At 41.6% G+C, this 18,121-nt stretch overlaps 2 protein-coding genes across 2 annotated transcripts in view; one reads left to right on the top strand and one right to left on the bottom strand.

Moving 5' to 3' along the window:
- LOC122621254 (hemicentin-2) overlaps positions 1 to 10,012 on the top strand; it is a 51,822-nt gene extending 41,810 nt beyond the window's left edge. The window contains exons 5-8 of the mRNA XM_043799067.1: positions 196 to 356; positions 6,265 to 6,473; positions 6,879 to 6,984; positions 7,412 to 10,012. Coding sequence (XP_043655002.1) covers positions 196 to 356; positions 6,265 to 6,473; positions 6,879 to 6,984; positions 7,412 to 7,527 — 592 coding nt within the window. The 3' untranslated portion in view covers positions 7,528 to 10,012. The remainder of the gene's footprint in view (positions 1 to 195; positions 357 to 6,264; positions 6,474 to 6,878; positions 6,985 to 7,411) is intronic.
- A 411-nt stretch (positions 10,013 to 10,423) lies between these two features.
- LOC122621552 lies at positions 10,424 to 11,558 on the bottom strand. The gene has a single exon (XM_043799460.1). It carries the CDS (start codon positions 11,507 to 11,509, stop codon positions 10,499 to 10,501), a length of 1,011 nt encoding a protein of 336 aa, XP_043655395.1. The 5' UTR covers positions 11,510 to 11,558; the 3' UTR covers positions 10,424 to 10,498.
- Positions 11,559 to 18,121: the final 6,563 nt, after the last annotated feature.

Genomic DNA, 18,121 nt, shown 5'->3' with positions numbered 1-18,121 from the left:
ATTGTAGCTTTAGTAATCAGTTATGATATATGTATCTATATCTATTAAGATTACCTCACAAAATCGATTTTCCTATTACTTACCAATGCTTTCATAATTCAACCATGTGCAACAAGTCTTGTTTTCTGTAAAACACTAAAATTAAATTAAAAGTTATAACTTGCGACTAATTCCAATTTTGCATCCCGCTTTCAGGGCCGTCTTCATAGCCGACCAGCGATTCCTGGCCATCAAGCAGCCGGACAAGTACTGGACCCTGCAGATCAAGTACGTCCAGGCCCGGGACGCCGGCTCCTACGAGTGCCAGGTCTCCACGGAGCCCAAAGTCAGTGCCCGTGTCCAGCTGCAAGTTGTGGGTAAGTCAAGTCCAAGACCAAAACCAAGCCCAAGTCCAAGACCGTGAACATGAGCACTAAATGCCAAGGCTTTTGAATATGAGTTCGCACTTGGACACTGGACTCTGGGTGAATTAGGCGCATAATTTGCCGGCGGCAAGGGGCAAAGGTCAAGCGACAGCAAATGCGAAAACTTTCAGCATGCTTACAAAAGGCCGAGCCACACATGGGGCGAGATCTTTGCATCTTTCATGCGGCAACTGCATTTCAAATTATTCACTAAATTGCATTCAAATTGCGGCTGCTGACCATTGGCCATTGAAATACTCGAAAAACGAGTGCAAAAAAAGTAAAGCAGAGCACACAGACGGAACATTTCTTTGGTCAGTCAAGTTTTTTAACGAGAAAACTTTTACGTGCTGGGCTCTGGTTTCGTTTTGGTTTCCCAGACACACAAATACACAAACACACACTCCCGAGCACCGAGTAAAAAGTTAATTAAATTTCATGTTTGCATACCGGAAGAAACAGCATCAGCAGGCCAAATGAACAATGTAAATGTCAGTCGAGGGCATCGGAGGATGTTCTGAGCCCTGTAATTGATATGAAATTTCCCGGCTGTGGTTCTGGCTCACACTATTTATCTGGCCGGCACAATAACAACTGCATTGCTTGGGGCTATGACACGGAAATCACTGCGAATATTTTTTGGCCACGGCTATTGGGTTTCGGATTCGAATTCGAATTCGAATTCGGTTTCAGATCCGGATTTTATCTATGACACGGATGCATTCATTTGAAACGATTTCTTCTGCAACCTCGCCAGCATATCTGCCCGTCCTGCGGCTGAGGTTTGCTTTACGAAAAACAAGGCCCTTCGGCCAGAATTACACCATTATTTCAAATTCTTTGACAATTTAAGGTCAATTTAGCCCAGCTCAGATGGCAACGAAAAGAAGAGCGCAAAGCAGTGAAAGTAAAAAGTCAATTTGCATTTGAAGCCAACAAATTGAATTTTCTTTCATCCAACTAACACTTTGGTTTTATGGCTATCCAGCCTGAGGATGATGCCGGCAAAAAAGGACACATCATGCTGAATCGAGGGATGAGCAGGGAAAAATGAGGGCAAGGGCAATAGACTGGATAATGGTGTTGCCAAAAAGTGATTTTCGCATTTCCGGCTCAGCTAATTTGTATGCTAAACACATGCGCATGTATGCCAAAACCTCATGTGAGCGTGCGTGTCCACTGGGAACAATCAGATTAAACTGTTAAAAATGAAATAAAATAGAAAACATGGAAAATGTAACATGTTAAATTAGATCTGCTTGATAGGCACAATATGTATTTAAGGTATACACAACATGAATTTCAAATTACGACAATGTAATTTGTTGTCAAATGTAAATCTTATTAAAAAGTATTTAAATATTTTTGGTATACTTCTAACACACATTTTTAAAAAGCATTTTCTAAAATCTAATTTAAGTTATTTTAAAAGGCATTGCAAATTAATTAATTAATTAAACAACGAAAATGCTCAAGATTCAATTTTTATAGTGTTAGCTTCGAGAATTTGGGAATGGGCGCAGGGCGTGGCAGCCAACAGGTATCCATCTGAAGCCAAAAATATTCGTCTATCTGAATTTCGTATGCGCGGCCACATTTGCGTTAATCTAACGACAAGTTTAAGCAAAAAGGATTTCTATTCATGCCCGGCAGGGATTCTACGATCTGTCTCTTTCTCGCGCCGGCTCGCTGTCTCGTTCTGAATAACCATTATTTGCAGTCGTTTGGCCTTCATCCATGGCCATTTCCATTTCCCCGTAGAGGTCCAATCGGCCTTTGTTTGTTTGAAGTTGAATTTGGGTGAGCGTGGTCCTTCCGGTTCCTTTGCTCCTTTTCTTCCAATTCGGCTGGCCATAACCATTATCGGCAGCACCTATTCTTCACCACCCTTGATCACCCCTTTGCAGTTTTTCCTACCAGCTTTTTCCACCCGTTCTCCCACTCTGCTTTTGGTGTCACTCTGCTTGGCTGATTTTGTGCCTTTGCCATGTAATTTGTATTTATTGCATCGTTTTGTCTGTGCAAACTCCCTTTGCATGATGTCGATTTTTGCACCACCCACTCCCCACTTCCCACTTCCACCGCCCCAAAGCATCCAAAACCACCCAAAATCAACCGCCTTGACCCACCACCACCCGTTAGCGCTGGATGAATTCGATTCAGATCCTTTGGCAATGGATTTAATGTTTAGGCTTTGGCCTTTGCCTGCCCGCTGCTTGATTCCTTGGGCATATTTGGATGCAGAGCGAGAGTTGGGGTAATAGGCTCGTAGTTTTCGGTCAATTTGTTATGTTAAGGGGCGGGCGGAGGGGGGGTGGACTAGGAAAAAATCCTTATTTGCTTTGTTGCTGGTTAAAATGTCAGCTTCTTTGGGTTTGGTTCATTTGCTCGAGTTTCTAGGTCACCGAAATGGGCAGCACAATGGAGCCAAATCGTTGTTAATGCCCCGAAAAACATCAAGTCTGTTTAGCTGCAAACTTATGTAATAATCTTTTAAACTTTTCCCGGGCAACTCTACTGATTTATTTTTATGATCCGAATCCACGGAAGAGCTTTTCGCGCCTGACAAGGAAAAGAAAACCATTCGCACCCACGGTGACTTGCACACATGAATGCCAAATGAATGAATGAATGAATATTTTTTTTCTGCATCATTGAACGACAAACTAGATTTGGTTTTATGAGATTCGCTTTCTGTTCAGCTCAGATCATCTCATCTCCAAGGTTGATGATTCCCCGTCTCGTTTCGAATTCATTCTCGAATGGCTTGGTCTTATTTAATTTGCTGCTAATCTTGTATAGCCAAAGCCAATTTTGGGGTTTTCTTTTGGTTTTATTATTTTTTTGGGACCGCACTTTATCTCGCCATCAAAAGTGACAATTTCCCTGTGATGTTTGCGCAGCGCCTTTCGACTAATTTGCCTAAAAGCATTTCGCCATAAACTCAATTAATTTAAGTTGCTGCAATTCGCTTGACACTCTTAACTAATTCCCTTCCCTTTGCACTTCTGCTCCCTTTGTGCTTGGAGAATTTGCCGAGATGTGGTCAAAGTTTTCGGGTTTCTGTTTCTGCGGCTCTCATTCAGCTTCTTTTCTTTTTAAATTATTTCTAAAGACTAAGCATAATAGTTCCGAGTCGATGCTGTCATTGAAATTAATTTGAAAATATGTCTTACCAAGGTGTATATATCTAGATTCGGATGGGCTAGGGTTGCTTTTGTAGGGTTCAGAAAACAAAGTTGCAGTTTATTTGATAATTGGTATTCAAAGACCAAAACATTACGGCCAATAACTAAAACGATGTTGTCGAAGAAATTTATATGATGTGAATTATAAATTTTAGTCATATTTCGTAAATAATAAACAACAAGAGAGAACGCTATAGTCGAGTTCCCCGACTATCTGATACCCGTTACTCAGATGGTGAAAGTGCGCAGGACACACAACACTCACAGTTTTTGCGGTTTGTGGTCGTTAAAGTGGGTGTGGCAAAAAGTCTTTTGGCAAATCGATAGAATTTTACAAGACTAATACAAAAATGAAAAAATGTCAAAACATTTTTCAAAAGTGTGGGCGTGGCGGATTTTGGCGGTTTGTGGGCGTTAGGGTGGGCGTGGCAAATATTTTTTTGGCAAACCGATAGAAATAAAGGAGACTAACACAAAAATGAAAAAATATCGAAACATTTTTCAAAAGTGTGGGCGTGGCAGTTTTAGGCGGTTTGTGGGCGTTAGAGTGGGCGTGGCAACATGCAACATGACTTGCGCTGCTTCTATGTCTCTGGAGTCTGCATGCTGAATCTCAACTTTGTAGCTTTTGTAGTTCCTGAGATCTCGACGTTCATACGGACGGACAGACAGACGGACAGACGGACATGGCCAGATCGACTCGGCTATTGATCCTGATCATGAATATATATACTTTATATGGTCGGAAACGCTTCCTTCTGCCTGTTACATACTTTTCAACGAATCTAGTATACCCTTTTACTCTACGAGTAACGGGTATAAAAACCAGTTCCTCGACTATCACATACCTGTAACTCAGCCAGTGCACAAATGATGGAAAAATGAAAAAAAAAGAGGAAGAGAAAATACCCTTCAAGAGGATGTGTTACGGTGGGCGTAACAAACTTATTTTTGGCCTTTCTTCAGAAACGCTATAGAACGCTATAGTCGAGTTCCCCGACTATCTGATACCCGTTACCCAGCTAGTGGAAGTGCGAAGAGAAATTTCGACACTGACAGTTTTTAACGTTTGTGGGCGTTAGAGTGAGCGTGGCAAAAATATGTTTGGCACATCGAAATAAATTTTCAAGACTAACAAAAATGTGAAAAAATATCAGAACATTTTTCAAAAGTGTGTGCGTGGCAAGTTTGGGCTGTTTGTGGGCGTTAGAGTGGGCGTGGCAACATGTGTCAACAAACTTGCGCTGCGTCTATGTCTCTGGAATTTGCAAGCCTTATCTCTACTTTCTGGCTTTTATAGTTCCTGAGGTCTCGACATTGATACGGACGGGCATGGCCAGATCGACACTGATATTGATCCTGATCACGAATATATATACTTTATATAGTCGGAAAGGCTTCCTTCTGTCTGTTACATACTTTTCAATGAATCTAGTATACCTTTTTACTCTGCGAGTAAGGGGTATTAAAACGAATTCTTTAAGAATAACTGTGTATCGAGAAAACAATCCTCTAAATACAACACAATTATTTCAGAAATTGTTTTCTTTCTTTCATTTCCTTTCTTATCATTTTTATTATAGTCGTATCCATTTAATTTTTTTAATGTTAATTTACATCTTTTTGTTAGCAGTCTTTGGTATCAAATTTCGTCAGGGAACCGAAGGAATACATACATACGTATGTACATACATAGTTCCACTTATCCTCGAATTAATTAGAGCCATGCCAGTGAATGTTCTGAATGGAAAATTATTGCCCCACCGGGCGGTAACATCTCCAAATAAAAGTTGCGTGGGTGATAAAGTGTATCTAATAACGGTTGCTAATAATATTGCTCTGGCGCTTGAGCTTTAGCTGCCGCAGTACGTAGTACACTTTCAGTCAATTTTTTGCATATTATTTGCTGCTGTGGTGCGAACCTCCAGTCAAGCAGCTGGAAAACTAACATTCAACAACATGACGATTTTGACAAGCTGACACAGTTTGGTGTCAAACCAAAACTTGGCGCGTGCTCCCCAACTACAGTAGGTACTGGTATTACACAACCATGTAGAAGCCCACACAGATACTCTGGGTCACAGTCGGACATTTTGTGTAAATTCTCGGCGCACTCATTTTGCACATTTTTGTGTAACAGCAGTGAAAACTCGGCGTATACGTGATTTTGTCAAATTTCAAAGCACACGTCGCTCCACGCTGCCTAGCAAATGAAGACGCCCAGTTTTCCCGCTTTTCGGGGTGCTGGGAGAAGATGATGCCGCGGAGCGTCGGTAAGCCGTGTGAAAATGTATGCGCCAACATTTCCAACTTGTTCGTCCGTGTGCGCTCCCTATTCACCGCCTTTTTCGCTGCTTTTCTTCCATTTTTGTTGCCACAACTCCTAGTTTGTTATGCATGTGCGTGTCTGTTGGCCAAAAAATCACCCGAGTGCCCCGAACTGGAGCAGCCTGGGGGATGGGTGAAGTTCAAGCTGGAATCAGTAAGTGAAAAATTGAAAAGTGGATTTTCTTCGGAGGCGGAGTGTTGTCCTGCCACAGCCAGATTTACGTGTGCGACGTGACTCGTAGCTGTTAATTCAATAGATTAGCGAAATGACACAATTTCTAAGCGCCGAATTTGCCACTTCCACTTATGCGCACTGCTCTTCTACTCTATTCCGCATGCCGCAGTTCCCCGCACGGAGATCCTGGGAGAGCCGGACCGCTACGTGAAGGCAGGCAGCAACGTGGTGCTCCGCTGCATCGTGCGCGGCGCCTTGGAGCCGCCCACGTTCATCATGTGGTACCATGGCGCCGAGCAGCTGGCGGCCGACTCCCGGCGCCACCGCACGCAACTGGATCCCAATCTGCCGGAGGCCTCCGGCGAAGGGCAGAGCACGGTAAGTGAACAGTGGATAATTGTTAGTTACTTAATAAGGATAAAAAATTTGTTTCACATGATAATGAAATTAAAATTAATTCTATCTGTGACCTAAAGCACCTTCCACTTGGCCAGGACCAAAAGACCCTTGTACATTTTTAGTTCTATTACACTCAACTTTAAATTGATTCTTGGCTCCCGCTGGCAAGCGAGAAATCTTATAATATTGGCTCGCAAAGTTTCGGTTGTGTCGCATTTCTCCTAATTGCCTTGCCAAAACTTTCTTCGCCTGCCGCGGGGCAAAATGTCAGTTCCGGCACATGCGCGATATTTGAAATACGTGTGCCCATGTCCGAGTAAAAACTGCCTGTGCTTGTCTTTCTCTGTAAGTAACTGAGTGGGCCTGTGTTTTTCTCTCCTGCAGATTGGCTCATTAATCATCGAGTCGGCCAAGAAGCGCGATACTGGCAATTACACATGTAGCCCGTCGAATAGCCCCAGTGCGACCGTAACGCTGAACATAATAAATGGTGAGTTGCAGTCTGGGCATTTGATCGCAAAAAAACATCCATTATAAAATAAATATAAAAATCAAAGTCGTACTGCATTGCTATACTCTACATACAATCTTCATTTAATGCAAACTGAAGTGTCTCTATTTATCAAGTTAAAATTGCTATACTCTACATACAAACTTCATTTCATGCAAACTGAAGTTTCTCTATTTATCAAGTTAAAATATTTTTGAGTCCGATAATGATGGCAAAAAAGAAGACGAATAAAAAAATGGACAACAAACTTTAAAACCTTTAAATTAAGTATTAAATTTTACAACTAAATCTCCATCCAAAGATACTGACTGTATTGTTGATTCCCTTAATGTTATAAATATGACATATGTGCATATATCCGCAGAAAAGGATTCAGAGTCTGATTGTTCCCTTTGCATTTTCCCAGGCGAATCGTCGGCTTCAGCGGTCACCTCCTCGGCAGCCACCACCCGGGCCTACGCCCTCAGCATCCTGGCGCTCCTGCTCAGCGTCATTCTCATCGGAGTGGGCCACCGCACATGACATGTCACTGCCAGCGAGCCAAACTGAATGGCCAGAGCAATAGCTGCTACTAGACAGTGAGAAGATGGGAAACCCAACACTCTGCCAACGTAAAAGTAAAAATTAAAAACCAAATTAATTTGATAGGCCCAAATAGCAAAAGCGAGAAGAAAAGAGAGATAACACGTAATAACCGAGTGCATGTTGTAAGCTAGTTGATTTTATCCACTAAATAATAACCAATACATATAGAGGATGAGTCCGTATCCCAGAAAAAGACAGGCAGTTTCGAGAACCTCGAGTCCCAGCTAATCGTAAGTTCTACCGGCTCTAAGCGAACTAGTTAGTAAGCCCCTAGTCCTAAGCAGACTCCTAACTGAATTGGTTACGTAGTTTTGTTTAGGTATTTCATCTCGGTTCAGTTTGGTTCGGTTGCGCGAGTGGCGGGGTCTATGTTTTGTGGAAAATACCGAGTAAGTTTGCATAAATGAATAACAGTAAATATTTATGCAGTCCGATGTGAAATTGCATCGATATCCTGAAACCATTTAGACCGCATGGGCGAGCTGGGCAGGAAGAGGGATCGGGATCTGGGAAATTCCAGCCATCAAACAAATGCGTTTTTGGAAAAATGCAACTCGAATGCATTTGCATGGCAATTTGAGTCTGGAACAACATTTGCAATCTCCTTCCTATGTGGCGACATGCTGAACTTTTCAATTAGCCATATCTGCCGCACTCCTCGCACAGTTTTCCTCCTCCTCTCTCACTCTCTATTGCTCTCTCACTCACTCACGGATGCCGGACAGTTTTGAATATTTATTATTTTTAGCAAATACTAGACTCTGGGCGGTGACCTCGTTTCTGGTCAGAGGAAAGGAAACTTATTTCGCCAATAAATTTGAAAAATTGAATAGGTCGTCGCAGAGATCGTAGAAGTTCTGAAAGATTTCCAAGGAGTTTATTTAGCATTATCTTTGGCAAACATAACACCCACATATTCGTACTCACGATGTATCTGCCACATCGCAAACATTTGCATAGCCAATTTATGGAACTCTATTTTATGTGCTCTTATCTCACGAACAAGCTCGAAACATGCGGGAAAAAGCAAAATTCATAAAGTAAATATTGCGTAAGAACAAAAAATTATAGCAAATACACTCATTGATCGGAATGGACGAAATGGGCGTCCAGCAAGCAAAAACAATTTAATTGATAACGAAAGTAAATTTATTGAATTCAGCGGACTGAATCGTGAACTGTATATAACTCCATTGCGAAATCGTTCAGCAAAATGTAAATTAATTAAATATACAAATAATATAAATGGCAGAATCCAACCAGAGACGTATTCCAAACACTAATGAATTGCATTTAAACGATACAAATAAATACATAAAATAAATAAACAAATAGCGGCAGGCAGGAGACAAAGGCGCAAGGCGGCCAAAGAAATAAATAAAACGAATCAAACGGACAAAATGTAAACATCGTGTGCATCGCCAACCCGCAGGCCCGGCTCGTATTTATTTATCCACTTAACGTCCTTTTTAATTACACACACTCCCCCGATCCACGGCAAATCCCATAAAAATCGTCTGAAATTAATTAAAGTTGTCTCTGCTCCTGAATTTGTATGTACGTGGAAAGTGAGGCTGCAGCGTCAACTTAATTGCAATTAGGTGCAGACCCACTCCCACTCAAACAATGCCCTCAAAGCGGCATTAATTATGTGTGCGATTGTCCCAAGGCTGCGTCGGCTGTCACCGCGTATGCCCTGCGTATACTTGATGTGCCCGCCTTTGAGCGCTTAACAAATTGATCCCGGGCCAAGTTAACCGCAAGCAGCTGTGAGCCAACACAAACACGCTCCGCAGACGGGTGAGAAAAAGCCACGGAAATAAATTTCTGCGGTCAATATTACAGCGGGCGGGCAGGTGGGGGTTAATTTAACAGGGATTCTTTTCACGGGTGTGGACAATTAACACATTCCGGCTTGCATGCATCAAATGCTCGCGGTCTGCGGCTAACCACCTTTGAGCCACCCAATCCTTTTCACACCCACACATCCGAGTAGCGCCCAACCCTGACACTTATATTCAGCCTCTTATTTTTCAGCCATAAAGCCACCAACAGGCCATTGGACAGCCCACTAAACTGAATGTTGAACAATGAAAGTTTGTTAGACCTAAGCGGCGTATATGACCATAGCAAGTACTATACAAATCGAAATCAAAATACATTTCTAAGCTCTTAAGTGTTTTTCATCAACTCGATTTACGTGTAGACTCCATTCATGTAATTATCAACAACCGACTATTTGTAAATAAATATCATTACACGCAAAGGTCCCAAATTTGCAAAGGTGTGGACGTTACTTTTAAAGATATACACTGGAAGACACTTGTACTCATGATATAGCAAAGTTTATTGTTAAGTACCGACTAATAACAAAAATACTTACACATATAAATATGTAAACGAAACTAAGAACTATGTGAACTTTAACTGACAAATTTATTGCATTACATACAATAAAATAATACAATTGAATAACTTAAAGAAGTCTTTAAATTGTCGTGTAACTAAAATAAAATGACCGTTCCTTATGGTAAGTACAAATTAAAATCATTTAACCATGCTCTTATGATCTGTATAGATTGAAATACATACAGCAAGACTGCTAAATAGAAGCATATAATTTTATGCAAGCCAAATATTAAAGCATACATTTAGTTATCAGAATATAAAAATAAAATATTGGCTTGACTTAGTTTTTCTTGTACAATGACTTTATTTTAAAGCCACAGAACTATTTAACATTACTAGTTCTATCAAATCATTCTTAGCCAAAGCCTGAATACGTTTTTCTTTTAAATTAAAATAATTTGGATAATAGTTATTTATTACTGATCATATTTTTTTTTGTTTTTTGTCAGCTTGACTGTACCATTTAACCTTCTTAAATGCTCAAACAAACAGGGAACTATTAGTTTGGAATTTGGTTCGCCACCAAAAGGAAGGGCCGGCTGTTTTCGATAATTATGCGACGGAAGTGGTCGTTGATGGCGAATCCACGAATAACGTTATGAAGCATCATTCCCAACAACTCGCCTGTGCTGTCGTCGGTCATAGTCTGGGGAACGAGGTGGATCACGGCGTATGCCATTACGACGCCCGACTTCCTGTCCATGACAATGGCGGCCACCAGGCGACCAATGCTCTGCAGTGCGCTTAGGGAAACTCCCTCCTCAGTCGTGAAATCCTTGGACAAGGAGAGACCCTTGGCAATAAAACTCACCGTAGCGTCGTCGACATGAGCGGGGGGTTCCATATAGGCGGCCGCCGAACGCAACAGGATGCAGGACACTTCCTCCATGTCGGACCAAAACTCGTTTTGTGAGGTTTTGTCGTGATGAGGACAACGGTCGGTGTGCAAGCTGGGGATCGAAGGCGGCGAGTATGCCTGGAAGACGAAGTCCTGGCTGAGATAACGGATAAATTCTGTCACTTCGGTCAATTCTCCAGGAGAATGGCTAATAGTCTCAGACGCGATCACCTTGTAGGTGAAGTCGCAAGCCTCCAAGTTATCGCCCTGCTCTGCAAAGAATCCCGAATCTGCAAATGTGATCTCTTCGGGTATATAGACCGTGAGTTCTTCTAAATCAAATGGCTCGGGATCGGGCAATAGATCTGCCACGTCATTTGCATCCGCTGAATCGAGGTCTATGACCTCTCCTAAATTCTCTTCTGGAGTCATTTCTTCCTCGCTCCCCGAGGCGACGTGTATTGTAGGAGTGTCCATTACTTCCATCAAAACTGCGTAGTCTTCGACGTCGGCTAAATTCCCTTCTGGAGTCATTTCCTCTTCCCTCTTCCAGACATCATCACAAATTAAAAGGTGCTCCTCATCTAAATTCACTTCATCGTCGTAGATAAGTAATAATTCATCTTCATTATCCGCAAGGAAAACTTGGTCGTAAACAATTTTGGTATCCATCGTAGTTGCCAATTATCCTATTTATTATTATTATTTTCTTATTGTCCAGAAAAACGTTCTTCCAAAACGCGCAGTTGCCAGGGATGGAGAGTTCGATACGCATTTATCGATAACTCATTTTTTATGGGCGAATGGCGATATTGGGGATCACATGCATATAGCTTCTCATTCCATATAATAACTTAACAAATAATTAACATTAAATTTAAAAAGTTAAAAAACTAAGTTAGTAAGTTTTTTGCACACTGTTAAATTGGTATTTTTACATTGATTATTATCATTTTGAGGATTGATACAAACCTGTCCCACAAAATTGGTTTTTGCTTTTATTTCTGTCCCTATATGAAAATGTATGTTCCATGACAGAAAATTGTTAAAATTGCACGGACAAGTTGAAACCCAGCCAATTTGAAGCACAAAGAACTAGTTTATTACAGAGTCTTCTTGACCACCCAATTAAGGAAGGTGACAACTCTGGTATGTTTGGTTTCAAAAGCGTTGATGATAAATGAATGAAGCTAGTAAATTGACTAAATATGCGAGTTGACAATCATCAGTTTACGTAATTACCTAACAATCATCTCTCTCATCATCTTAAGGATTATATAAATTAAGCTTGGTGTTGAATGGCCAATTATGAAATGTTAAAATATTTGTGTCGAAATGCGAATAAAACCAGTTTGGGTGTATTCACAACGGATTAAAGCGGGAGCAGCAGTATCAAATTAAGCCATCCGAACGGGTAGGACAATGGCCATTGGGTCAAGGTCGACTCGTTGTCTAATACCAGGCTGAGCAACAAGGACAATCGTTACTGAAAGGATTGAAGGTTTAATCCGGCCATTTTCCATTAGGACTGTCGACGTCCTGCAATTGTTGTCGACCGCATTGTGTCTGGCAAATAAATTAAAGCGGGAAACATCGAGAGATTCACTATAATAGTAGCCCAGGACATTAATAAAATGGATAAAGTCCGCAATCGATGGGCAGGCATTTGGATAAATAATAGACCAAAAATTGTCCTCCCGTACTATAACTATAACTTGCTTTTTGTTTCGTATTTCATTTATTTACTATTTTCCTGTGAAGTATCAGTTTATGTGGATTACTCGAGTTACTCGAGCGTAAGTTGAGAGGTTCGTAAGTATACCGCGTTCTGTTATATCCTTGTCTATTTGTCACGAAACATAGTGTAAAAATAAAGTTATTATATTATTGTTGATTATATTATTTGCTTTAAAACTATTAATGTTGTTCTAATTTCCATTCTTTGCCATTTAACACAGTAACACATCGTCAGCTTACCATTTTGAGGGACACCCTCCTATCTAAATCCGATACTTTGAATAAGCTTCTTCAAACTTGCTTTGATCTGCGGCCCAAAAAGAATCCTCACAATGAATGCCTTTCGAATGCAGCTTTCAAATGCAAATTTAATGCAGCAGGGGAACTAATGAGGGCTCATTCAAGGAGGGGGTGGCAGGCGAAGGAAATGCTTGGATGCTGACCAGGCTCAGATTTGGTTTCATCTGGAGCTTTTGCTTTTGCTTGGCTCGTAACAGGGTCAAACTGTAAGTAGGAAATGCAAAGGGCATTCACATTTTGATTTCATTATTGCCATTTGCTGGGCTGTATGCTTAGACTGACTTCCGAGTGCAACGTCACCGCCTCAAGGATAGGTTTCACCTGCTTTTCCTCTAATAAGGGAGCGCCTGAATGCGTCGGAGTGGGGTGGTGTGTGTGCGTGTGCCCATTGAAGGTGCTCTCCTCACAAGGTGAGCCATTGAAAGGAGCCAGGATCATGGAGCAAAGGATGGTGGCTAATGCCAAAGAGCCTCTGCTTCGAGCAGCCACACACACGGGCACAACAAAGACTCTTTTCAAGCGCGCAAAAGTTTTCGGGGCTTTCGGAATCAAAGCGACGCCGAGCGGTTGGATTGGGATTTGTGCATGCAAAGGATCATGTTTAAACGCGATTTTATTAACGAAAAGAATGCATTCGGTTCAAAATGTATTTTCTTAGGCACCGAAGCGCAATTGGTCTTTTGGCCACATTTTGCAAGGTACATTCGGAGTTCTAAAGGTCTTGGGCTTAAGATTGATTTTTATCTTAGGACATTTAAGAAGAAAATAATTGTAGGCATTTCTCATATTCTACATTTGCAGATAAAGTACATTGTGTTTGCTTCTTGGTTTATTAATTGTCATGTTATTTAAAAGTTATAAGTAGTACAATACGCTCTATTTAAATGTAATAAGGGAACAATTGCTCAAGCTGGTTACACTTATTTTATATAATTTTAATGAAAACAAGAGAGAATGCTATAGTCGAGTTCCCCGACTATCTTATACCCGTTACTGAGCTAGTGGAAGTGCGAAGGTAACATTTCAACACTAACATTTTTTGGTGGTCTGTAGACGATAGAATGGGAGTGGCAACATGGGTCAATAAACTTGCGCTGCATCTACTGTATCTGGAATCTGCATGCTTATGCTCGATTTTCCAGTTTTTAGTTCCTGGGGTCTCGACGTTCATACGGACGGGCAGACGGACGGACAGACGGACATGGTCAGATCGACACCGCTTTTGATCCTGATCAAGAATATAATACTTAATATGGTCGGAAACGCTTCCTTCTGCTGTTACATACTTTTCAACTAATCTAGTATTCCCTTACCCTATACTCTACGAGAAACGGCATTAATAAACAATAGAGTAATGACGAGGAAAAGGAAAGAAGTTAAAAATATTTTTCATATGTTTTCAGAAATAAATTATATAAGTATGAGGAAGAACTATAACCAACATATGCTTTTATTTATATGAACCAAAATACAGCAATTAAATTAGCCCGTTTGTGTTAAAACACTTTAAAAAAGCCTTTACCGTTTTAAAAGGAGTTCTTACCATAAATCATTGGACCAACCTTTAGAAGAAACATATTTCCCGAAATTATGCAGAAAGAAAAGGTCGCTTCCGGTGGCTCAAAAGGCAGAGAAATGAAAAAGTGGAAAAACGGAAGCATGCAGGACATGAGTAAACAAGGACCGGCCAAGGCCGCTGGCCCAAAATTTATAAATTTCCGTTGAAAATGAAGTTTGAGAAGTTCTGCATCAACGAATTAATTTTAAAGCAAAAGGACCCTGAAGTCAGACCAAGTCAAGCCCAAAACGGAAGCCGAAAATGGTGACACCGGACATGAAATAATTTCAATTTTTGGTCATTTCCCCAGCCGACAAAGAAAGGAGCAGTTCCACCGAGAAATGAGTGAATTTAAATGTTTAATAAACTTTCGCCAACTACGCACACAAATGGGTGGAATCTTCCCCGCAGTTCTCCAGCACCCCCTTTACGCTTTTCTCTCCCCATTTCTCACCAAACCGCAAACTGCGAAAATGGCCAAAAGGGAGTGTGGGAAAAGGGGAAGCCCAGGCGTCGCCGTCATTGCTTTACACTTTTCTTCTAGCACTTTTCATTCATTTAATTTTCCCGGTCACCTTTTTTTGTATGTAGTCGCTTTTCCCCTTAGCAGATGGCACTTGGGTATTTAACGTTCGCTAATGCCTCCAGCCGCTGCCGCTGATGCCACTGCCACCGCCTCCATTGCGGTGCAAATGGGGCGTGGCATCGTCCTGGCCAGGCCAAAACCAAGGCGACAGTTGGCGGCCGTTTCCTAATTACAAATCACTGGCGGTTCCCACAGCGACGCCGAGGGAAAATGCTGGGGGAAATAAGAAAAAGAAATTACATTCTTTGCAGCAGCAGCAGCAGCAAGTTCCCCTGTTTTGTTGCTGCTTTCTTTTCGGACTTTCTGGGTCAACAATTATGCAAAATACTGTTATTTTAGGAGCAGACCGTCGCATTTATCTGTCCCTTTTCCGGTTGGGACTTGCGGCCTTAAACAAAGCGCTACCTAAAAAAGCGGGGGTTTCGGGGTGGAAAATGTGGCGCATCCGTTTTATAATTAGTTACCGACCCCCTGCTGAAAACGGGGGAAATGGCTTGGGGGAATCTGGGGTGAAACAGCTTTTAAGCGCGAATTAAAGATTTAATTGCTTGAAATTTGGCTAAGTGCGTTGGGCGATTATTGGTGTTTCTGCTCGGCCCTTTTCCCCATTGCCCATTTCAGTTTGAGTGATGAAATTGTTTTCGTATTTAAACTCCTACAATTAGCCAAATACTCATCTAAGGGGTGCTCATCTAACAATTGCACCAAAAGGGTCAAGAAGTTACCAAAAATTTCGTCTTTGTTCGTTTGTTGCTGCAAGCTGCGCAAGTCCTCTGTTTTCCTTGATAGTAAAGTTCACCTCAGCAAAAGCCAGTAGCCAACCACAAATTCCCCAATCCAACTAAAAATACATTTCGGCTAATATTGTTTTTTAAGTGCTTTGAAACTTATTCATTTCATATGTATATGTTTATGCCAAAAAAATGTCAAATTGCTTCATCGCACTTCCACTAGCTAAGTAAAGGGTACCTGATTGTCGAGAAGATGGACTTAAGTGTTCCCTCTTGTTATATTCCTATAAACTGTAAAAATAGGTTACCGTAAATATCAAAAGACATCGCATCTAGTGTACTTTAAAAATATTACATTTTGGTCTTGGAAATAAAATGTAATAGTCATTACTTGAAATTATAAATTTAATTAGGCGTAGGCGTAGGCACAGACAAAGTTATGTATATGTTTTCTACAATTTTCTCTCTGTACCCAATCACACGATCTCTCCAATCATTGTGCCCTTATCCTTGAGGCTCCTTGTGGCTTATGTGGCTGAGTTTCTGGGCCCAGCGATAGTTTAATAGTTTCGTATTTTTCACACGTTCCACCTCGGTGTGCCTCAGCTCGCATCGAAGGCGGTTGGGATGAAGTCTTCGGCCTCTGAGCAAACGTGGAAGTGACATCATTAACTTTTCCTACCGATGCCGACCACCGACAGAGACCATGGGCATGTCGCTCCACGCCTCCTACTTTACGTCTAAAAAGTTAGCAACTGACCCAAACACCAGTGGGCCTCATCTTTTCAGCCCACAGATTGTCGACCCGCCTCTCGGCGCTCAAGTTGATTTGTTTTTGTTCGAATTTTCCAGGCGGTGTGCAGTCTTCTGGTCCTGGATTCAAGGAGGTGGCCCTGCTTAGTCCTTATTGATTTGTATATTGAAACTTCATTACAAGTTGAGTGCAGTTCGCTCGTAGTTTATTTCCAACTTTTTTCGTTGGCCAGCTAAAGTTGTTCGGTTTATTTACTAGAGTTTTGTTCTGATTTTTTAATGGGGTCATGGGTTTAGTTTACTTATAGCCATTTGTTGCATTGGCTGAGCTGCAACTTGGACCAGAAATATACGAAAATACGCTTAGAATCCAGTTCGATAAAAGCTTCGTGGCTAGGAAAATGGGCCCTTTCCTGGCGTGGCCTGGATACCCAGCCAAGAATAGTTGATTTTGAACTTGTACGCCGCGAAACAACCGCCGACTGTCATGTGGACCTGACACACTTGTCGAGGGCGATGTAATGGATGAGCGTAGGACGTTGGGCGGGTGACACGACTTAAGCACGGGCCACAATAATGATGAATGCGCTCAAAAAGGACAGCGAGAGGGTCGAGACGGTTTCATCTCAAAGCCAATACCGAGCCTCCTACCCATCACCATCCTCAAGCTGGCTTGCAGTAACGGGGGACAGTGGGTAGAAACCCATGAAAGGCAGTAAACAAGAATATTCTTAGAATGTGACGTATACATAAATATAAAGTACTTTATTGCACATTCACTTCATATGCCATCTGCCTCTAAAATGCAGAAAATATAATATTATAATAGACATGTTACCACTAGTTTTTCTAGGTAGAACGAAATTTATTAATACAACTACTTTATAATAGCTAATATAACAATAACATTTATTTAAAACGTCTACATATTGAGATGGTAAAATATTGTAAAACGTATTATATCTCAAACGCTAACCATCCTAACCTAAAATTCTAAAATATATATATATTCTAAAGTATATCAAAGTATATCACCTATTGAAGTTACAGGTCATATTCACATTCCTCCCAAAGTTAAAGTTTCCCTTCAACACCACTTTATTTGAGACATTTTTATGCCATCTGAGCCCACATGAGTCCACATTAGCAGCAGCCCTTTTGCAGTCTGAGTCGCAGCCCCAGCAATTCCAATTGTTGTAATGCACTCATGAGGTCGTCGTTGTCGCTGCATGATTACACGAGCCGCTCCTAGCAGCCACACCTCTCCTCGGCCACCGCCTTCGACCCTGGGTCACCACCCACTAGGTGGAACACCCTATTGCCACACATGACCATGCTCGACTCCCGTGCCTTGGCATGACAGTGAACCGCTGCTGCTGGTCCTTTTGCTGCTCAGCTCGCCTGGCATTCTGCTACTTATTTTTGTTTTGTCCCAAGGCGCTGCAGTCCATGGGGGCGTGGGATGGGCGGCGTGGCTTAGACGACGCCTAATCTTACATCGCTGCATATCGAGGTTAAAACTTGACAATAGTTCAACTCGACTCGGCTGCCGCTCACCCGTATCTCTGTTGTCCTTAGACGTTTTTAGCCCGGCCCTGTTCAGGGGTTACGAATACGCA

Source organism: Drosophila teissieri, chromosome 3R (assembly GCF_016746235.2).
Source record: "Drosophila teissieri strain GT53w chromosome 3R, Prin_Dtei_1.1, whole genome shotgun sequence".
In the NCBI taxonomy this organism is placed as follows: domain Eukaryota; kingdom Metazoa; phylum Arthropoda; class Insecta; order Diptera; family Drosophilidae; genus Drosophila; species Drosophila teissieri.
This window is presented reverse-complemented; position numbering and strand designations above follow the sequence as displayed.

What these genes read in the sequence shown, in the direction of transcription:
- LOC122621552 (XM_043799460.1), bottom strand. Translation starts at nt 11,509, where the DNA reads ATGGATACCAAAATTGTTTACGACCAAGTTTTCCTTGCGGATAATGAA.